We start from the raw sequence: 23,204 nt of genomic DNA on the forward strand, positions 1-23,204 counted from the left end.
CAGTGCTGGTTGGGTTGTGGCACTCTAGGGAAAAACTGCAGCTTTCTCAGCAGAAGCCAGGAGCTCCCAGCGAAGCATTTCAGTGCATTCCAGAAGCTGCCATACCCACCTCCTCTGGGAATCAGGAAACTGAGTGGCAGTGTGACAGGCCCTCCCTTCCCCCTGCTGCAAGCTGGGTGTATCTCCACAATCTCAGCTGCGCTGGGGTTTCTCACTAGTTTCAACTTGACCGATTAATTGCAGCGAGATCCAGTCATGCCACCTTGGCTGATGGACTCGCCTGAGCCAGCAAAATGGGGCCCATGTGTGTGCCAAGACAAGGAGGAGCACCAGGCAGCTGTGGTGCAATAGGGTGGAGTCTGCCAAGCTGATGTCATGGAGGTTTTGCGCTGGCCATCTCTGATCCCCCGGAGGTCTCTTCTCTTGCTGGCCTCCAGCCTGCCATCTCTTTCTCCCCTCTTCAGGCCATTCACAGTGTTGGGTGTTCTTTCATTTCCTCTTGCTTGGCTCGCTGGCTCAGTGGTCCATGTGGTGTTGGCAAGAGCTCCTCACAATACTCTCCCCCCCCCATGCATGCCCCGTGAAGTCTGTAACCCCAAAAATCAACTTCAAATGCCTTCATTAGAACACCACTTTTTTCCACTTTGCACGTTATCAGTAATGTGCAGACATTTGTAAATTTACCTTCAATATCAACTGCATTTGCTGGTGTATCCAAGATTTTTTTGCTTTTGTACAAGTCCACCACATGGGATAGAACGTTCCTTCTTGTCTTTTACACTTCCAACATCTGTTCAGTACATTTTCATACATTTTTGCCAATCCACCTGGAGTCAAATACCATCTATACATCATCTTATAAAAGTTCTCTTTAAGTTTTACATTCAAAGTAAATTTCAATCTTTTAATCCACAAGCTCCATGGATATCTCATGACCAACATTTCTTGCCCATTGTATCATATACCCCTTAACCTGTTCCTCTTCTGTCTCATATTTTAACAATCTTATACATTTTAGTAATGACGTGTTCTTCTACCAGACATAATTGACTCTCCAATAGAGACATACAATCTTCAAAACCATACATTTTCTTATCCACTCTGAATCTTTCCAAAAGCTGTACATACTGAAACCATTGACAACTAAATCCCTCTCCTAAAAGCTCCTCTCTTGTCTTCATTCTATATTCAGTTTGTGTAAAAATTGTTAAATTTCTATATGATATCCAAGTTTCTGTAGAACCTATATGACGACCAAAAAAAGCTTCTTGCGGAGAGATCCATAATGGTATTTTTGTATAAAATCTATTTTTGTATTTACTCCATACTCTCAACAAAGCATGTCTAACACATTGATTTTTAAATTCTTGATTTGCTTTTAATTTATCATTTCATAAAAATCCATGCCATCCAAATCTTATATCTGAACCTTCTAAAGCCAACAATCTCTTATTTCGTACCAACCACCATTCTTTTAACCGAACAAAGACACATGCTGCATATTAAGTTTTCAGATCAGGCAAGGCTAATCCTACTCTCTCCTTCGCATCTTGCAAAATCTTAAATTTGATTTTCATCCCACCATCTTGCAGGAGGTTGCAATAGTTTTAAAACAACTAAGATGATTACTGGGCTGGGGCACCTTCCTTATGAGGAAAGGCTACGGCGTTTGGGCCTCTTCAGCCTAGAAAAGAGACGCCTGAGGGGGGACATGATTGAGACATACAAAATTATGCAGGGGATGGACAGAGTGGATAGGGAGATGCTCTTTACACTCTCACATAATACCAGAACCAGGGGACATCCACTAAAATTGAGTGTTGGGCGGGTTAGGACAGACAAAAGAAAATATTTCTTTACTCAGCGCGTGGTCGGTCTGTGGAACTCCTTGCCACAGGATGTGGTGCTGGCGTCTAGCCTAGACGCCTTTAAAAGGGGATTGGACGAGTTTCTGGAGGAAAAATCCATTATGGGGTACAAGCCATGATGTGTATGTGCAACCTCCTGATTTTAGGAATGGGTTAAGTCAGAATGCCAGATGCAAGGGAGGGCACCAGGATGAGGTCTCTTGTTATCTGGTGTGCTCCCTGGGGCATTTGGTGGGCCGCTGTGAGATACAGGAAGCTGGACTAGATGGGCCTATGGCCTGATCCAGTGGGGCTGTTCTTATGTTCTTATGTTCTTATAACTGTCTAAAAATTGAAAAATAAAAATTGAATTTTTAAAAACCAGATAAATATAAAAGGCGTAGTGGAATCTTAGCCTACTTTCCCTAAGTGATATGCGCAAGTGCTCAGACCGCTTCTCTTCCTGTCATGTGGCATCACCTAATTGTCGAGTTGCCAAGCTCTGGGCTGCAAGGAGCTTGGCTTTGAGCTATGAGGTTGTGTGGTTGGCCATGCAGCTTAGGAAGAACCCTGGTGCTCACACTCCCACCGTGTTCAATGGCATGTTATCCCAGGTAAATTGGCATAGGACTGTAGCCTTAAAGTGACATGAACTACCTTCTGTCTCTCAGGCAGCCTTTGGGGAAGGCAGTGGACACCCCAGCCATTAACAATGTCCCTTGGCAAGTGTCTCAGTTTGCCTGCTGCCGGGCCTAATCCTCATGTTGGCTAAGGTCCTTTGGAAACATGTTTCAAAGGCAGCACTTCTGCTAATGACATCATCACTCCTGCTGTAGGAGAAGGCCTGGACCTCTGTTCCCCTTGGCTAGGAACGGGTAGGTGAAAAAGGGCATCAACGTCCTGTGGGAAGAAGTGCAACTTCTGTGCAAAGAAGACATGAATCGTGTGGCAAGTGCAAGCTACGCACCTTGGATGTGCCTCCTTGCTTTGCATAACTTGTTCTGCAGACACTTTCCATAATTCTGCTCCTGTAATAAAGGGAGGGGCTGTGTGGGAACCTCGGTCACAAGAAAGCTTCTGCAGTCGCTCCTCAGATTCGGCTGAGATGTCAGTGGCACAAACCAAAGGCTATCAAGCATCTCTTAGGCACCTGAAGGACAAGACACATGTTTTGTTTTTGTTTTAAAAGGAAAACTGCAATGTCCAGGAAGCTCAGTTGTGCTTTTTCATGTGATTATTGCCATAGAGTACATCCCTGGCTATGATATTATCTCTCTCCAGTCTTTCTGTCATTTTCAGCTACAACTGACATAGCTATTGAATCATTGAATGTAAGGGTTGGAAGAGACCTTGGAGATCATCTAGCCCAACCCCCTGCAAAGGGCAGGTAACTACAGCACCCATGACAGACAGCCATCCAGCTTCTATTTGAAAACCCCCAATGAAGGACAGCCCATGACTGCCCCAGGTCAATTGTTCCAGTGTTCAACAGGCCGTGCAGTTAGGAAGGACTTCCTCATGGCAAACCTCAATTTACTTCCCTGTAGGTTCAACCCAGGTTGTACTCCTGCCCTGAGGAACCAGAGAGAGCCAGCCTTCCCCTTTTTCTGTGTGGTGGCCCTTCAGAGACTTGAAGATGGCCGTCTTATCCCCCTTTAGTCTTCTCTGCTCCAGGCTGAACATGCCCAGCAGTTTTAACTGTTCCTGAAAGGACTTGGTCTCCAGACCAGACCCAGACCCCATTTGCGTTACTCTCCTTTGAATCTGCTCCAGCTTATCAGTGTCCTCCTTAAATGTGCGGGGCCCAAAACAGGACTTGAGTGGAAGCATGTCTCCTTGTGATGTGGCTTCTATGCCTTTCTTAGTGCAGCCAAATATTGGGGACAGGGAGCCATTTAGTTATTTGATTTTTCTCTGTAAACTGCTTTGTGAACTTTTAGTTGAAAAGTGGTATATAAATACTGTTAATAATAATTAATAAATAATAATAATGAGCTGGTTTTTAAAGCCACATCACGCTGCTAGGTCCTGTTCAACTTCTGGTCACTAACAGACCAATCCTATCACCTGAATTATGGCAGAGGGACACTGATGCGCTGCCATAAATTGGCTGTTACTGATGTGCCAAGCACATTGTTAGTGGCCATTTTCAAGCCTCCACCACAAAACTCTGGCAGCATTAGCAGCCCACTGCCGTAGCAGGAGACCTACTCTGGTGCAGGTAAGGTGGTGCGTAGCAAGAGGGGGAATAAGGCCAGGAATAAGGAACGGGGAGGGCAAATGCCTCTGTTTTGCTCCCACCGCCCGGAATGGCTCCAAAGGGGAGGGGCTGCTTGCACAGCGTGTTCAGGTGCCTGTTAAACTTAGTCCTCTGCACCCCCTCTAGCTATGCCATGGATGCTTAGCTTAGATTTTTAAAATTGGGTTGTGCCCTGCAGTTTCCTTCCTCCTGCGAAAGGACTCCTTGCAGATGTGACCCATAATTACGACCACAAATCTTTATGAGAGCTGCAGGTGTCCCTGCCGCAGCAGAAGAGGCCTCCATCCTCCTTGTTTCCCACCCACAGGTGGGAATTTCCCTTCTAAGGTGTGTGCATTATTTATCACCTCGAACAGAGGGAGGATGTGTTTTGCCCTGGAACTCTTATACACGTGCATAGGATGTGTTGTCAGCGGCATGTCTGATGTGGCCCTGCATGGGCACAGCACCCTCTAGATTGGGGTGGGGTGGGGCGGGGCTGATAGGATATAGGCCAGGGTGGCACCCTGATCCACGGGGAGTGACTAGTGTGTTGCTCCCTTTGTGCTTTTATGGGGAGTGGTGCAATTCAGTGACACTAAGCAGGGAGGGGAGGGTGTGATTGTGTGCCTGGGAGGTCACCATGTTTTCCATGATGGTCCAGATAGGTTTGCTAGGAAATCCTTCAGGAGGTCTCCACATGCTCCATCCTTGATTCCAGTACAGACCTACGAGTTTGCAGTTCCTGGATGGCGATGGATACGAACCAGGCAGCAAATGCTGTTAATGCAGCCCAGTCTGCAAAAGGGCGTTCCTTCCCATACTTCTGGATGACCACAGGGTCAAGAAATAGGTCCTGTCGGGGAGACAGCCTTGAAACAGACATTGGAATGAGGGTTGTGTCTCCAGGGAGGTTCCTAAGAAGGATCAGTCTAGCGGTTGCATAAAGAGGGAAAGAAACAGGATCTCCCCTTTCCCATCCAGAAACTACAGGGAGCAGATCAAACTGTATTGGGCTCCATGACTGACAGCCTGACTCTCTTCAGTGACCTGTCCTACATTTTGGTTCGTATGTCAGGGGGGTTCTTGGTTCCTGCTCTCCATTCTGCAGGCTGTCCTTCTGAGGCTCTTGAGCCGCCTGACACCTGCAGCCCTTCTCCTAGGGGTGCCTCCTTCCTAGCATCCTGCACTGTACAGTCGGTGTGGCTCTGTTGATCTGCTTCTCTGAGCCGTGGGCACCAGCTGGACAGTCTGCCAGGGGCTTCAATCGGCGTTCCACTGCCAAGCTGTCATTTGCACCCAACTAGGGATCTACAAATGGCCTTTACGGGGTTCCCAGCTCAGGAACGGACTTTAAGCCAGTTGGACCAATTGCTCCCTTTGCCTGAGGGCCCCTAACACTAGTCTTGTATGCAGTTCTGTATTCAAATGTGCTCAGATCCGTTTGGTCCATTCACTCAGCTCTTGTAACAGCGCAAAGAGATGCATCAACTCGGAGACAAGCACAGAGCAGTTTCCCTGACAGTGTCGAAACCACAAATGCAAAACTGCCACAGCGACTGTTTCTGCGAAGCGCAGCCCTGCGTCACGCTTGACAACGGCTTGTGCCATCATCACCTTGCTGTGGGGAAACTCTCTGGGGCAAGGCTTGGGATCTACTTCCACCCTCACCCTCCGCACAGGAGGACACTTTGGTCCTCTTCGCCTCATGGGAACCACCCGAGTACTTGTGCACAGACAATTGTGCCATTGCTTGCCGACCAGCCACGAGACAGTCACACCCTTGCCTGGAGCTCAACCCACATGCCTTGCTCCTGTTTGCTGAGATGTCTCTTTGGTAATGTCCCTACAGATGTGTCCTCACGGTTTATGCCCTCTCTCTCTCTCCCTCCCTCCCTCCTGCCTGATGTAATGCCATGGGTGGTAGGTTGGGCTCCGTAAGCACAAACCTGTTCACCTTGCTTGCGACACCCAAGGACAGCTCTGCCAGATCTTCCCCCTGGAGGTGTCACAGGGACCTCAGACTCACCCATTAACCCTTGTCATGCTCTACTTTCCCAGCTGATGCAACCACAATGCCCCACCCTCCAGGGTCTGTGCTGTGACGATAGATGGGGGCCCCAGGAGGGTCCTGCCCCATCTCCCTCTAGTAGGAATGCTGTGAGCCTGTCCTTGCTGCTCTGCTTTGGCCCCTATTATTCAGGCCGCCAATCACGAGGTCAGACCCTTGCGAGGCAAACTGGGCCACGGCATTCTTTGGTGAAGCGTCACAGGCCGTAGCCAGTGGAAAACTGCAACAGCTTCTTCTCCTGCCAGGGCAAGCCTTTGGCAATCAGGGCTCCCCCAGCTGAGCAATGAGTCAGTTATCTGCATGAAACATTTTGGTTGAAGGAAAGAGTGCTCCAGCTTAAGCCATTTCTGCCCTACGTTGCATTTACGCAACAGGGATCAAATGTGCACACCTGTGGGCTGGGCAGAAATGGGTTAACGGGATGTGCATAACACCTGCAGGTGGCAATTGCTGCCTTGAAAGAGGCAGCCATTCCTGTAGGAGAGAAAACAACCTTCCTCCGCAGGCACACATTCACTAGTGTAGCTAAGGGAGGGCGGGGGGGCACAGGGCCCTGGATGGCACACCTGGGGGTGTGTGTGTGTCATCAACTGCCCCCCACGACTCATTCTACATATAAGAATGTCCTCATAATGAAGTTCAATATTACTCCTTTATTTTAAATAAATTTGTTAAACTCATTCGCATTGTGGTTTTGTTACTTACTTAATTAAATCTGATTTTGTCATATGGGGTGGGGGTGCCAAAACAGAAGAGATAGTGGCAGTGGTGACCCCAGTGAACTCTCACATCCATCTTCTTTCACATCCATCCTCTGTCTGCTTATCTCTCCCAGTTGGGTGTCTTCAGTGGTGCCTAAGCAGGAAAGCCAACTGAGGACTGGACCCAGCAGGCAGGCAGGCAAGAGCCTCCGTCATTGCCGCCACATCTGTCTTAGAATCTTAGAGTTGGAAGGGACCCCCAAGGTCATCTAGTCCAACCCCCTGCCTGTACTAGGAAATCCTGCTAGAGCATCTCCAGCTGGTACCCGCTGAGTCCCTGCTTGAACATCGCTAGTGAAGATCACTACCTCCCTTGGCAGCATGTCCCACTGCTGAACTGCCCGAACCATCCTGAATTTCTTCCTGATGAACAACCAGAATCTCTACTCTTGTAGTTTGTGCCCATTGGATCTATTTCTTTATTTCTGTTTGCTCTAGCTCTCAGCACTATATGTGCTTGTCCGTGTCTGTAGGGAGGTACTAGTTGTGCATGCACTTTCCAAAGCATGGGAGGGCAAGCCACTGGGCTTCCTTACAGTGCCCAAGGGTGATCGAAAAGCTCGATCCTCCATTGTCAAGTATGCCCTCATGAGCACAAAGACAAGCTCGCAGAATGTGTCAGGTCTTGCCTTGTGACTTCCTAGACACCGAAGGGGGAGACGGAGCAGAGGACAATTTCCAATGCCTGAAGGAGAAGAGGAGTGCACAGTTCCCAGGGCTTGATCAGGAGGCCTTTACTCATCAAGGTTTGATGGAGCTCATCAACCACTCCTGGTGGCAGCAGCGCCCCCCCCCCCCCGCTCTGGAAGGCCCTCCCTGCAACAGTTGAACCACAATTGCAGGCAGTTATTTTGTGAAAGTGATCTGAGGATGATTTTTTAACCTTCTATGCTGACTTTTCCATGGGAGGGCACAAAAAGAGCAAATTTGGACAACTAGATCGTTAACGGGATTTTAAACCTTGTAATCACAAAATCTAAGCCAGGGCAGGGTTTCAAACTTGTTTCATATGGTGGGCCGAATGACATTCATGGCGCCTGCTGAGGACCGGAATTGACATCATTAAGCAGGAACTGAAGTCATCAAGCAGGTAACAACCAGAAATAAGCACTTATTTTCTCACACAGAAACTCATTAGCTGCAAATGACTGAAGAGAAAATGTGCAAATCTTGCACATAATTTCAGTATATGAGACAGCCCAATTATCAGGCTGGGAGAGCCCAATTTTTGAGGGGGGACAGAGAAATTGCTTCTGGGGGGCATATTGGTTCCGCAGGCTGTTCTGCCAGATTGCAAGGCCAAGCACCACCTAGTCCTAGAGAACTATGCCCACTTTCAGCTAATTAGCTCCCCTTCTTTCCCCAAAAGTGACCCTCATTCGGCCCTGCAGCACTGCTGGACCCCACCACCAGGGTAGCTCACCTGTTCAACCTGCAGAGGTCCTCCTTCCTCCCTCTCCTGCCAGCAGCTCCTCAGCAGGTCTTGAGCATGGCAAGCAAACACCAATCTCAGTGTCTCCAGCAGTTTCTGCTCCAGCAGCCTCCAAAGTCCATTCACCCATCAGTCCATTAGCCATCAATCCAGTCTCACACTTTCCTCCTTCTACTGCCCACCCCAAACACCCCCTTCATCAGGTGCTTTTATGTCTGAGGGCCCTCTTGCCCTCAAGTGGCTGCAGCTGTGCAGCACACCCTCTGCTGAATGCCCAGGCCTGACCCTTAAACGGGCCACTGCTGACTCCTCATCCTATCTCCTTGAGGTATCTTGCACATTTCCATTACACAGGCCTTACTGTGGACTTCCCTGATCCAAGCCTAAGGGAACGAGGTAGAACCATTTCTTTGAGGTGGTTGTCTTGCTGCTGATGGCAGGTGGCAGGGCTGGGTTGGGGTGGAAACACAGGCAGCCTCTGCAGTGTGTCTTCATGGGTGTGTTGGTACTCTGTGCCTATACAGACCTGCACTGAATCTCACCGAAAGGGCTAAAAGGGGGACACCCAGCCAGAGATCTGCTCCCTCTGCGGGTTGTGCCTTCACAATGCTGCTGTCTGTGAGCAACTTGCATGAATCAGATGGCTGAGGTGGCGGGGCTGCTGGAATCTATGCTCCTTGCCAACAGTGCTCCTTCTGATCCACCACTTGCTGCACATGAGTATGACTGGGTCAGAACCAGCAGCCGTATAGACCACATCAGATGAAAGATCCTTTTTAATAGATGCCCCCCCCCCAGCCTAGCTCTTGCAGAACCCCGAGAATCCAAATTTCATACAACTGATAATAAAAAAGGCAGTAAGAATAGTGACAGGGCTCTAGACTTGCAAGTATTATGTATTTTAGTCTCTAAACTACACCATTCGAAGGGAAGCCAACAAATGTAAAGGAAAAAATACCTGCATGAGAAGGGGAACTCTCAATTTCAGTGTTGTAAAAAGAAAATAAAAAGCATATATGAAGATAAAATGGCATTATTCTTTTTATTTAAAAATTAATATTCCACTTCTCTAGCCCAGTAATGGGACAGCCGCCCATATCTTTTACCTTACATAAGAACATAAGAACAGCCCCACTGGATCAGGCCATAGGCCCATCTAGTCCAGCTTCCTGTATCTCACAGCGGCCCACCAAATGCCCCAGGGAACCTTACACACTCAAAAAAAGGATTCCTTACTGTGGCTTTCAGGAAATGCTTAGACTCAGAGGCTGATGAATTTCTAGTGTACAGGAGTTCCACAGCTATGAAAGAACACTTTGTTGCATGACCTCACTGTCTCCACTTGGTGCCTGGACGTGGTCATCAAGAAAGAAGGAGATGCAGGTTGGGCACCTGGAGGGTGATGGAAGAGCATTATGGGAGGAGGCAAATATTCCTGGAATATATGGGGGGGGGGGTGCAGAAATATTTCTGAAAAGGATGAGGGACTGGGAAACAGCAGCAGAACCCAAAACCTTCAGCGCTGGCAACTTGAAACGCTGTCTCTTGCCCATCAAAGAAGCTGGAAACCAAGACCTTGCATGGAAAGAGCATCTTAATGTTAATTACATGCAACTTCAACAGGCAAATAAAGTGTGACCCTGTAGGTGCACTTGTGGGTTGAGGATGCTGGCCCAGACTGGCCTGCTTTCCTCTGAGGAGCGCTCTTCATCCCTGCTGCTCCAACAGCCCCAAAGTCCCAGAGCAGCCCCTGGAAATCGCTCCCCTGTAGCTGGAACTGTGGTCATCTGCCAGGACTTTGCTTTCTCCAGGGACACTCTGAGCCTGAAGGGGAACAGGTGCACCTGCTTTCTAGGTGCTTGAGAACACACAGGCACCAGGCAGTGCCCAGGCTACCCTTTCCCCCACAGCAACTGCTGAGCTGCATTTGGAGCTGGGGATAACTCCTGACAGGCAATTAGGGTTTGCAAGAAGGTCTTTGAGCAACAGACTGAATGCTTCCTCCGCTTGTCAAGCAATGGAGCCCCAGGCTGGTGCCAAAGGGAGATGGAGAGCAGGCACCGTATTCTTGTTACTGGGCAGTTTCAAGCCTGGTCCCATGTTCGTCTGTGAGAAGTCAGAGCCTGAGCATGTTGCTTTCTCCCTACACAGCCAGGAGGCCCAGAATCCAACCCTCTCCAGGGGTTAACAGGGAGCAGCTTGGAGCCGATCTGCCCAAAGACGGGGAGCCAAAATGATGGAATTGGCTCAGGGAGTCAAGCCTTCAAGCCGGTTGAACGGCTTCTCTAGACTCGCTCAGGAGGCCCATGGGGGGCCTCGGGCGTGCCAGCAAAGCTGCTCCTGCACAGTTTAGGCAAGGTGGAGGAACGGCCACCACCTCGGCACACAAGGCACCCAGCTGGGGCAGTGGCGCTCCTGCAGCTGTTTCTGCTGATGGGGTCGCTTGGGTGGGTGGGGAGGATGCAGGGGGAGAACCGGAGCTGAGAGCAGGTGTGACCGGACCAGGTGTTCATGGCTTGGTTCAAAGAAGGCACCAGCTGTGGGGCCAGGCAAGCTCCGCCTCTTGGAAACATCCAGCCTCGCTCTCTGACATTCCCAACCTCCCAGCATGCGCAGTCCACTTTCCACACCCCAGTGCAGCAGTCAAGTGGAACTGGAGCTTGCTGACCTCCAGGGCGGGAGACACCCTGGGCCAGCACTAATTGGGCTCGGCTCCTCGGAGGCTGCAAAGCTTTTGTTCCCACACGGAAGTGCACAGAAGCACGTCGTTTACTGAGCAGGGGCCAGTATTGCTCCCTTGCCTGTGTTGTAACATACACGTGTGTTAGTGGAGTGGCAGTGTGAGGACGACCCTGGTGGGAGCCTCTAGCAGAACAGTGGAAGGCAATCCGGGACCCTGACAGGGACATGCAGTTGGGGGGGGAGGCAGGTGAAGCAGTGCCTCCCCAGCTGAGTCCTTTGCAAAGCACTGCTGCTATGTGAGGCGCCCAAGCACCCACATCCCACACGTAGAGTGCTTTCTGAAAGAATTCGGTGGGGAGGCTCTGCCTCACCTGTCTCCCCACCCACTGCACGTCCTGTGCTCATGGGTGTGGCAAACCAGGCTTGGGTGCCTCAGCCTTCATCTCCTTATACTCTCTGGGGTGGGTGGTCTTTTTTTTTTTTTTTTTGCCTGAAGAGGCAGGAGGGCTCATTCCCGACTGCTACAATATTAGGCAGGCCATCTCTTGAGTTCTCACCTCCCCTCAACATTTTGAGATACAGCATGGCCTCTTGTGGGGGGGGGGGGTATCACCATCTGCTGCTGAACCCGGCACATTCCCTCCAGGGCTCACTGGAACATGAAGGGAAAGCCGGCGCCCCAAAGCCTGAGGCCTGCTGAGGCCCAGCCACGCCTGACCGCCTGCTCAACCGGTGAAACTGCCGTGGAGTTGCTGAGTCTGACAGGATGCCGCTCTCAGAGGCACCTGCCTGGCAGGCAGGCAGAGATGAAAGGTGCTTGGTGAGGCAATCCATGTGCCAGGGAAGGCTGTGCTGCAACACCTGGCCAGCGAGCAGGAGCAGGCAGGCAGCTGCTCTCTCCTGGCCACCACCACAGCAGACGCCCCAGCATGGGGCCAGGGTCCTGACGCTGCTTGTCCTGTGGAGCAGGGACAATTTTCCACGTGAGCTGAAGGTGCCACAAGGCCATGCAATATGTCACTTGCAGTGGCACTGCTGAGGGGCTCAATGTGGCACCACAGAGCCTCAACATTCACACCTTGGTGGGGCAGGGAGGGAAGCACACCAGCCGGGCCTCCTCCTGAACGCCTGCGCAGCTGCTGACAGGGACGGAAGGCTTTCCTGTTCTTGGCTCCCACAAGCGCCCCTCAACCATTCCCACACCACCAGCGGCCCTGCCTAGAATCCACGCAGCCTGGGCTGGGAAGAGAGCTCTCATCCGACCACACCCCCACTGCATGGTGCTGCTGCTACCACCAGAGCCCTGGGGAGATGCAGGAATGTCCCGCATGCCTCCTGTCTGGGGCAATAACAGTGAGGAAAACACACCCTGCCCAGCACATAATCGCCCCCCCCCCACACACACAAGCAGCCCAGAAGGCTCCTAGATGTGCACACAAAGCAGCTCAGGCAGCCTACGGGGGCTCTTCATATAGGAGTGGCCTGGGGTGCCGGCTGGCTCAGAGATTCTTGGGTAGCGGAGGGAACGCAGCACCTGCGTCACTGGGCAAGGCACGAGTGACAGCAACAACAGCAGGAATGGGGGAAACACAGATAACAGGAGGCGGCTGTGCCCCAGCTCTCTTTCCCTCGGGAAACGGGCTACTGTGGGGTGAGCACATCAAGGATCCCTGGCGTGAGAGGAGAGCTTGTGGAGAGCATGGCAGAGGCTCCTTGCTTGCCCAGGGGGCTGCGCCTTGACCTCTGCACCGCTCTAGATGGAATGCACAGTGTGGGGTGTGTACCCCACCCAGGTGGGAGGCATCTCTTCTGTACCACAAACTCCTCTTGCTAACTCAGGAGTCAGGAAGCTCCTGGGAGGTGGCTTTTCTGCAAGTCTCAGTCTGCCAAGCAAAGTATGGATGCTCACGGAGTTCCCAAAGAGAAAGGCAAGGCTTTTCCTGTGCCAGCCAGCAGGGGGTGGGAGGGATGCTCTGCAGAATCAAAGTCTGGCCTTTCCCAAAGGCCTGTGGAATCTGATGCTTCCTTGCCATCGGCCGGAGACTGACCTGGGTCATGTTTGCCAGGTGTGCACCCAGCACCACACACGTGTGCCAACATAAAATGCATCAGGCAAGAGGAAGGCTCCCCGTTCCCTATCGCCAGCTCTGCACTGCCTCCATCAATGCTCACCCCCTCTACCTTGTGCCCTTCTCTGTCCCAAAGGCCTAATTCTGAGCCTATGTGGGTTGTGATGCACTCACACTCTGGTGAGGTGTCTTGTGGCAAGACACCTTATGCGGCAAGAGCCCCACCCCCCCAGCCCCTGCCATCCTTGCACAGTAGTAGTGAGTTCAGGCACCTGAGGGTCAGGCAGCCAGAACTCTCTTGAGGAGCAAAGTCAAAATGAGATTTTGCATCACTCTCATTAAATCTGGCTGGCAGCAGCCGTGGCAAAAGGCTACTTCAGGACGCGACATGGGAAGATGTAAATCACCAGCTGTCTAGCTGCTTTATGGCACTGAGACCAATTACCTGCAAAATTTACAGCAAAAAGGGGCACCTGCAACCCAGGAGAAGAACCAGGGACTGACAGCGGCAGGGAGCAGAGTGGAAAGCAGCCCCTCCTTTCCTCCCAGCGGCCAGCAGCCTCTGGCTCACACTCCCCACAGTCAGCTGCTGCACCGCTTTGGGAATGAAAAGGGCTGCAGGTGTCGGTCTTGGTGGATTGGCCTGTGGCCCCTGCTATGACTCAAGTCCAGCAGGCGCTCTGTCTCTGTGTGCGCTTGCGCACTTCCCAACATCAGGCTGCCCTGGAGGCTTTTTCGGTGGGAATCCCCACTGAAGATGACGCATCAGGACACAGCCCATGAGAACAAGCCACTGGCCGCCTTTGTTCAATACCAGGCACACCTACGGCCTTCCTGGTCCTCGTGTCAACAGCAGCCCCTCGTGGTGAAGCTGAAGCACCGCCACATGGAAGCGCACAAGCAGCTGGCACTGAAGTGGTCACATGGCGGTGGAGACTGGCGGAAATGATGCCAGCTGCTCCTCCTGCCTGCCGTTCGCCCCTTGTGGATGTTGCTCGGTGGCCACAGTCTCAAAGCCCCACAGATTCCTTTGCACCCCACCCAGGAATGTTGCCAGAAGGGCCCACAGACCTGAAAAGCGACTCTCCAGGTTGAAACCCAGCCTCTGTTTCCTGGCAACAGAACATAAAAAGAGCTCAGGCCAAAGGCCCATCTAGTTCAGCTTTGTGTATCTCATTAGCCCATCAGATGCCTCAGGGAGCACTCAAGACAACAAAATACTTCTCAGAGCTCTGATGCCAGCTATTTGAAACTTTTTTGTTACTCATTGGGTCCTTTGGAGGGGGGCAGCCAGGATCAGGAGAGGCTCTGCTTTCCCTGCCTCTAATGACCACACATCTCTGCCCACCAGATGCCTCAGGGAGCACCCAAGACAACAAGATGCCTTATCCTGGTGCCCTCCCTTGCATCTGGCATTCTGACATAACCCATTTCTAAAATCAGGAGGTTGCGCATACACATCATGGCTTGTACCCCGTAATGGATTTTTCCTCCAGAAACTTGTCCAATCCCCTTTTAAAGGCGTCCAGGCCAGATGCCGTCACCACATCCTGTGGCAAGGAGTTCCACAGACCAACCGCACGCTGAGTAAAGAAATATTTTCTTTTGTCTGTCCTAACCCTCCCAACGCTCAATTTTAGTGGATGTCCCCTGGTTCTGGTGTTATGTGAGAGTGTAAAGAGCATCTCTCTATCCACTCTGTCCTTCCCATGCGTATGAGGAAAAGTGTATGGCCAAGGACTTCCTATCCAAAACAACAACATGCAGGACGTTCTGGCTTCTTCAGCAACAGCTTGCTCTCAAAACTGGTGGCACCCTGGTGTGTGGGTGTGTAGAGGACAGAGACCTGCTTGGCCCAGCAGAGCAACCACTTCTTCAGGTGAGATTCTGCACCCTCTCACATATTATCATTGGGCAAGGAGCCCCTTCCCTTGTTTCTTCCAATGTGGAGGGCCCCACAGGAACAAGCCCACTGCCAGTGCTGATTCCCACTCCTCAAGCTGCACTCAGGGCTACTTTGGAGGCCTGCCGTAGACTCTTCCAGCTTAGATGTTAAACCCCAACTGCTTTTTCCTCCTCATCATGCCCTTAATATTTCAGACACAGCCATTTACCAGGCACTAAATTACTTGGGCCAGGCAGATTTTCTGTATTGTCTTGCCCCTCTACCGCTTCCCCAGCTTCCTGCACAAGTGTGGATTTGTGATAAAAATTCTCTTCACCATTAGTATGGCCTAGTAGAGACTACCACCTTCCCAAACAGGGCACTGTGCCATCTCAGTCGGGTAAGCTGGCAGGATGCTGTTCTCCATACCACGCGACTCCCACACCATTTCCTGCCAGACACAGGCCTGAAGAGCCCCAGTCAGAAAAAGTGCTGAATGAACACATCTGCCTCTGCACTGCGAGCTGGCTGTCTCCATCAGCTGCTGGTCTTTGAAACAGACACTGGAGCAAGGAAGAAAGAGGCGCAGCTAGGAATGCAAGACCAAAACACCACCTGAACCCTGGGAAAGTCCACTCACTGGAAGCAGTCACACTGTAAACATTTGGGCTCTTGCACCTTTAAGAACTGCCCAGAAGCTTTTCATGTCACAGTGCTGCAAGAGTGAGAAGCTGTACCTCCTGGAATTTCCTCCTCTACAATAACTGAACACACACTGCAGTGCAAATATTGAAAAGATGCTCACTCCTACAGTACATTAAACACACCCACACACAAAAGCAAACTCAAAGTTAGAGCAGAGGACATGGAATTGCCTTTATTTGGCCGTCTTCTGAGCAGAAGGCAACCCTGCTCTGCTCTGCACATAAACAGGAAGCCCAAGGGATGCTCCCCTCTCCATCTCAGGGTGTCACTGCCTTTTACCAACTTCACACTCGAAAGGCCAGAGGGAGACAGGATGATACTGGCACAGAGAGAGAACCAAGTCCTTGTGCAATGCATAAAAGGAAGAGAGAGGCAGATCCCTTTGGCCGCTGGATCTCTCCACAGAGCAATGGCAGAGACGTCCCGGCAGAAGCCCCCAGAAAGAATGTCCTGCACGGCAACCCCTCCATCACTTTCACTGGAGTTGGGATCTTTCTGGACCAGGCTCATCAGCAACTTTTCCTTGGCTGCCCTACAAACCATGCAGGGTTCCCCCTGCCACTGAGAGGAACACGTGGGTAAAATGAAGCTCCATGCTATGCCAAAAAAAGTTCTTGCCCAAAAGGAGCCTACAAGGCACAAGCTGCATCCAAACACGCTGACGGTCTGTTTGGCAGGCCCAAGGCAGCTCCCCACAGCCCAAGGGGTTGGGTGAGTTAGCATCCCTCTGGGATCAGCGATGGCTGCAGAAAGGTCATACGTCCATGGCTTCCTCTTCCACTGTCTTCTCCTCAGCCTGCACGTACTTCTCCTGGACTGCAAGAGTGCTGATTATTTGAGAGTCAAGGAGAAGCAGAGTGTTCTCTGAGTGCAAGGGAGCGGCCTGACTGGCCAGCCTTTGTCTCTGCTAGCTCTGACAGTACAAGCAATACAAGGACAGTCTACTCAAGGTACAAAAGAGACTGAGCTACCTGGGACAAAACAACACTAGAAATGCTTTGTCTCGCTCAGAGGCAGTTCACTAACAGCCCTAGGCCAGGCCAGGCCCCCAGCAGTCCTCACACTTTTGTCAAGGACCTAACAGGTGAAATTGCACCCAAGGCCATTTGTCAGCAGCAGCTGCAGCAGAGAGACGCTCCCACAGTTCAGCATGATGAGCCTTCGGGTTTCGGCCTTTCTTCTGGACCAAAGGGCTGGAAACTTACCTCTAAAACCAGAGTCTGCTTTCTTGTCAATCTCCACTGCAGCCTGCAAGATCTGCACCAATAAGCCAGGTTTTATGGGTCAGTGTGCCTTAGCTTTGGTAATCTTACTTACAGGATATAGGTGTGCATGCCCCATACTGGAGTGCGCACACATTGCCCGCTCTACTTTCTGCAGCAAAGTGAGCATTTGGGGTCATTGAGATTGGCCTCATCTCAGGCACTCCCTCCCTTCACCCATCCACCAGGAAAGACACACAGCTCCCCTTCCCATTTGGCTTTTAACAAAGTTTGGTGTGCATTCCTGAAGCAAACTGAATGGCTGCATTTATCTGTTAATATTGTATTGATATCTTCTGTGTCATTGCTATGAGCTGCCTGATGACTGAAAGGTGACTCAAACATTTGAAAATAGAAGACATAACCCAGACACTGCATGGCAGGAACTGGACATGCACACAATCGCCAGACACCCCAGCAGTGGCTTCTTTCCTCACAGTCCCCTGAAACGGGTGCAACTGCGGGAATATGTGGTGCCCGTTCTTGCAGTTCAAACAAACCATGAGGACCTCTGTGGGATCAGCCCTCCTCGCCCCTATCCGTACCAGCAGAAATTGGCAGCATTGTTATGGGCCTGCAGGTGTTTCAGTCCCCCTGAGTGATTAATTCCTGTGCGGATCAAAAGGCTGAACACCTGAATGGGAGCAGGGGTACGGTGGGACCGAGAGGGAAGGAAAGGATACGACGTGAAATGGAAATCGGCTCCCACAGCTGCAGACATCAGAGCCGCAAGGCTCCTGCACTCCCTGTCGCCAAAGGAGTAGCCGTTGGCTTTGTCCACCGCCTGCATCACTCGCTGCATGCTCTCCTTGTCCTGGAGAGAGGGATAGTTAGACACATCAGCTCTCCCAAATATCACACTGCTGATTCACACATGGCATGCACCAAATCTCTCGTGCTGATAACTCACAGCATGCACCATCACCTGTGAATCGACACCACTGCAGAAACGGGAGTGTATTTGAGGGACAGGCTCTCTGTGGAACTAAATCTGCAGTGGCTCATCGGTGGAACAGGCCCCCATTCCTAAGCTGTTATGGTGGACTTCAGCAGTCCCCACAGTGCTCCATGTTGTTATTTTCTCCCCCAATTTCTAACTCTGCTTGCTCCCTTCTGTAGCACTTTCTGAACAGAATATGCAAGTGACCTGTCAGTGAAGACCACCACCCATTTCCTTACTTTCAGGACTGAACTGATTGACTCTCTGACTCATTGACTCTTAAACTGACATCATTTCCAGGGCACGATATGAAACTGCACTGCAGCCACTTTGAAGAAGGAGGTCTGGTCAGTGCTTGGGTGAGAGCCCCCACGGATGCCACTGAGCTTCACAGCAGAAACATGGGAAGCAAATGCCAATGCCCATGTTCACACTTGGCAAACAGAATCCCTGGAGTAGCTCCAAGTACTTTCTTCACAGTCTCTCCAGAACACAGGAAGTGTCTTTACAAAGAGGCAGACCCGGGGCCACTCACGCTGACCAGCAGTGCTGCCCCATGCTTCAGACACAGAGGGGTCACTCCGAACCCTATCTGGAGAGGGCAGGGATGAAACGAAGGACCCTCTGCAGGCAAAAGCAAGTGCCATTAAACAGAGCTACAGCCCCTGAACCTTTAAAATAACCCTGGAAGACAGGTTGGGATGGTTTGGTATTATTTCCAGGCAGCAGATGGGAGACAGTGGCTTACATAAGGCAGCTTGTGAGCTCAAGGAAGAGGACTGGGGACTTCCTGTTCTACAGATCCATCTCTTACAGCACAATCCTAGGCACAGCGACTCATAAATAAGTCTCACAACATTCCAGGGAAGAGTGCATAGGGTGGTAACTTTAGTTGCTATACTACACTGCAGGCATGCCCCCATAAATGCATACGGGGGCACCTGCATTAATAGTACCCCTGCATTCCCATTAGAGTTGTTCAAATGCTTACTGTATCTTGCTTTAACAGGTTGTTATAACTATTCAAGCAAGTTGCTGGCAACCTGAATGCTTGAAAAGAAAACAAAAACAACTAGATTGCCGCTAACAGGAAGCAGTTAACTTTTTTCAAATGAATCAGCTGATACAGATCCACAGCTACGGGGGCCCACCTGTGTATGATTATATAGTGAAATTGCAAACAGTTACAGCCTAAGCCCCAAATGGAAAACTGTATACAATCTGGAGCAGGGACATGTCCAAATGTAATGCATTCATTCTCCTCTGGGCAAAGAAAGTGTCATAGTCGGTCATGACACAGCCTAAGTGCAACTGGACATCCAGCAAATGCTGTGCATGGGAGCTGCTGAAGCTGAGCAGACACAGTCCTGATCAGTCCATTGGACAGGAGGTCACTGCAAGCCACACATAAGGGCATCAGTACAACAAGGACTTTAAAAAAAAAAAAAAAACACAGCTCAAGGGCTTTAAGAAGCTGGATGTGAGCTCCCCAAAACCTCAACTCATCATGTCTCACTGCTTGGTTTTATTCACCTGGACATTGAGAGGAATGAAGGAGACCAGGCTGTAATCTTCAATCACTTCCACAAGCTTCTTGTTCAGGCGACAGTAATTCTTGAAGAAAGGGTCTGAAGCCAGGTGATCTACCAGGTAAGACAGATCCAGGACCTCTGTGTAATAATCAAGATTGAAGGCTGCAAGGAAAGTAGCGAAAAACACTTTCAGGACCTGTCGCTGGCTCACCTTTGGGACAGAGGCCAAATCATACCCACAGTGCTGAGTGCTGCTTCTGGACTGGCCTTCTGCCTTTCATGCACCTGTCTAAGGCACAGACCTGTAGCAACAGAAGCCCCCGCCCCCTGTGACATTTCAGCCTCTTACACAGCCTCCCAAAGCCAATGAAGATGCTGGGAGCTCTCAGACCACTTCCTCTGGTCTCCTTTTGAAGCCTGGACTACTTCTCAGAGGGAGAAGGGGCTTCCTGATACCGAACCAGACTGGCAGCCCACCTAGCCCAGGGCAGACTAGGAGCTGTGCTTTGGGGACCCAAGCAACAGGACTTCTGAATCTGAGCCTGCTCACTGAGCCCGCTCACTGCTGCTTCCAAAGAGCCTACATTTACCTGCTCCCCAGTCATTCAAGAACCTTCCACTCAGAGCTCTCACCTAGTTTTCCGTATTGTTCAATTAGGTCCATTTTGGAGAGGATGTTGACGTGGGGCAGCTCTACATGCAACATGGTGGAGAGAGAAGTACAAAGAACTGAGATGAACTTGCCAGGGTCTGTACAATAGTGGGAATCCACCAAGTGGACTGCAGTCAGCTGCAAACAAGAATTGGAGGATGGAATGAAAATCAGTGCCCTGAAGCCCAGTCAGGATCGGAAACTGACCAAGCAGTCAACACACTCCCATTCCTTAACTCAGTCAGCCAAGAGCTCTCAGTGACCTCAAAGCACACGCCTCAAGTCTAATTCTTCAAGGCCAGATCTTTCTGACAAATATGAGTCTACCTTAAACAATGAGTGGCTCAACCCATATTGTAGAGAATGCACCTTAGACATATTGTCTAAGCCTGGGATCAGTGGTCAAACAGTTGCTCCTCCAAGCATGCTAAAGTAGTGTGCATTCTTATGCTCCCATCAAGACAATGGCTCCCCCTCCATGTCAGGCTCACTTTCAGTTATTTACCACTCTCTGTGCAGAAGGCTTCCTTCTGGGCAAGCAGGAGCAAGCCACCTGGTATGCACAGGACCCCACGTATTCTGGCTAGCAAGAGCTGCGAAGTCCTTTCCTGGCAGGTGGTGTCACTGCACTTTTAAAAGGTGTCCAAACATGAGGCAACTTTGAGTTCACATGTTATTGGGTTTTTACTCAGGAAAAAGTAATAGCCCAGGACTGGATGTTTATTTCCAAGATCTGTTTTTGAGTCTTGCCTGCGTGGGGAAGATTGCGGACTGAGCAATTGCTTCAAGTACACCAGGAAAACAGCACCAACTATCTGGAACACTAACTCACTTGCCTTTTTGCCCGAGGTATGACACTGAAACCATGCTGTGGCTGTGATTATAATCTACATGCAGGCTATGACAAGAGCCAACTGCATCCTACTGAAGATATTAGCTTGTGATACAATCTTTGATTACTGTCTTAAGAACATAAGAAGAGCCTTGCTGGATCAGGCCAAAGGCCCATCCAGTCCAGCTTCCTGTATCTCTCAGTGCCCCCCAAATGTTTCAGGGAGCACAAAAGTCTTCCACATGGTGCCACAAGTGCTGTGCCAAGGAGTTACACAGATTAATTACCCACTAGATAAAGAAATACTTTCTTTTGTCTGTTCTAATTCTCCTGATACTAAATTTTAGTGGATGTCCTGTGACAAGAGAGCCTGTCGCCATCTTGGGGCAGATCATTAACCACCTTGCAGTACTTGGTGAGAATTAACAAAGGAACATAGGAAGAGGCTTGCTGGATTTGGCCAAAGAGGACCCGTTTAGTCCAGCTTCCTATATCTCAGTGGCCTACCAGATGCCTCAGGAAGCACAGAGACCACAAGAGACCTGCCTCCTGGTAGCTGGCATTCTGAGGTAGCCTATTTCTAAAACCAGGTTGCACATATTATTTATTTATTTATTTATCACATTTTAATATCACCCTTCCTCTAAAGAGCTCAGGGTGGTGTACACAGCTGCTCCCCTCCTTTTTTCCGCACAACGACCCTGTGAGGTAGGTGAGGTTGAGAGAAGGTGACTGGCCCAAGGTCACCCAGGAAGCTTCGTGGCTGAGGGGGGATTTGAACCTGGATCTTCCAGGTCTGAGTCCACCTCCCAAACCACTACACCAGCCTGGCTCTCTACTACGAACATACCCATCATGGTTTGTAACCTGTGAAGAACTTTTCCTCCAGAAAACTGTTCAATTCTTTTTTAAAGGCATCTAGGTCAGACACCATCACCACATCTTGGGGCAAGGAGTTCCATGGACTAATTACATAGAAACATAAGAAGAGCCCTGCTGGATCAGGCCCAGGGCCCATCTAGTCCAACTTCCTGTATCTCACAGTGACCCACAGGTGCCTTGGGGAGCACACAAGAGACCTGCATCTCACTGCCTCTCCCTTGCAACTGGGTTTCCAGCAGTGCCCTCCCTTCTCAGGCAGCCACCCTGCCCATCAGGCTTGACCAGCTGGCTGTAGTTCTCTGCCCGCAACACGCACCCTGAAGTTCCACTTGGCCAGCTGGGCAAACACATTCTTCAGCGAGCTGTGGTGGGTGCAGAGCTCCACCTGGCCCGGGCAGTCGAAGAGGAAGTAGTGACCCTTTAAGGGGGCCAGCTTCTCACGCAGCCAGTCGCAGTTGGCCTCCAGGTACTCCATGCAGTAGACCAGGCCCCCGTTGGGCCCCAGCCGCAGGCTCTCCATCACGTCCTCCAGGGTGACCAGCTCGGAGATGTCAGCGGCACACGGGTAGGGGAGCCGCTCGTTGGCCGGGTCCAGGTTCACCACGGCCACACGGCGCCCAAGGGCAGAGAGGAAGTCCCGCATGCCCAGGCAGTAGGTGGTCTTGCCGGAGCCAGGGGGCCCGATCACCACCTGGCCGAAGGCCACTGGGGGCTGCGCGGGGCTCCCAGACATGCTGCCCCCTTTGGCAGCACGTGGGTCAGGCAGGCGGGCCGGTCAGGCCAGGAGAAGGCAGGCGCCCCGAGAGCCACAGCCAGCCAGGCAGGCCCCCCGGGAGCTACAGCCAAGGCGAGGGGCGTCCACAGGCCTCAGCCACCAGCGTGGACCAGACGACCCCCCCTCAGGGGACCCCTTCAGGGGCGCGGCCGCCTCTCCCCAGCCAGGCTCGCCCACAAGCTCCGGGCCCCAGCCAGAGCAACTTCCCTCACAACCAGCCGCAGCACGGGCCCCTTTCCGCGACGCACCACATGCCGGAAGCTCACTTCCGGCTAGAGTCCCACCCTTATTTCTTTCCGGGTGGGAAAAAAGCATCTGCAAAAAGGGTTCCGCCGAGCCGGCTGTTGAAACGCTAACGTCATCACTTAGGAAGCGAGCGCCCCCTGCAGGGCTGAAGTGGGAGCGACTGGACGGCGTTTCATGCGCCCTCTCGAGGCCGCGGGCGGAACGGCAGCGCCTGCAGTAAAGAGCCTGCGCTTTCTGAACTGCTCAGCTACTGGGCTGTGCTGTGGGTGGGGAGGCAGGTGAGGCAGAGCATCCGCACCAGAGTCCTTCCAAAAGCACCGCCACCATGGGAGGCAGCCGGGCACCCACAACCCATGGACAATGCTCTGGACAAATGGCGATGACCACCCTTA

General features: G+C 51.3%; 1 protein-coding gene across 1 annotated transcript; it reads right to left on the reverse strand.

Annotated features, from left to right (window-relative positions):
• Positions 1–15,849: 15,849 nt before the first annotated feature.
• GPN2 (GPN-loop GTPase 2) lies at positions 15,850–22,612 on the reverse strand. The gene is made up of 5 exons (XM_066638791.1): positions 22,108–22,612; positions 20,059–20,215; positions 19,427–19,587; positions 17,637–17,767; positions 15,850–16,518 (listed from the first exon to the last, which is right to left on the reverse strand). Exons 1-5 carry the CDS (start codon positions 22,522–22,524, stop codon positions 16,446–16,448), a joined length of 939 nt encoding a protein of 312 aa, XP_066494888.1. The 5' UTR covers positions 22,525–22,612; the 3' UTR covers positions 15,850–16,445.
• Between the last annotated feature and the right edge of the window lie 592 nt (positions 22,613–23,204).

Source organism: Tiliqua scincoides, chromosome 10 (genome assembly GCF_035046505.1).
Source record: "Tiliqua scincoides isolate rTilSci1 chromosome 10, rTilSci1.hap2, whole genome shotgun sequence".
Lineage (NCBI taxonomy): Eukaryota > Metazoa > Chordata > Lepidosauria > Squamata > Scincidae > Tiliqua > Tiliqua scincoides.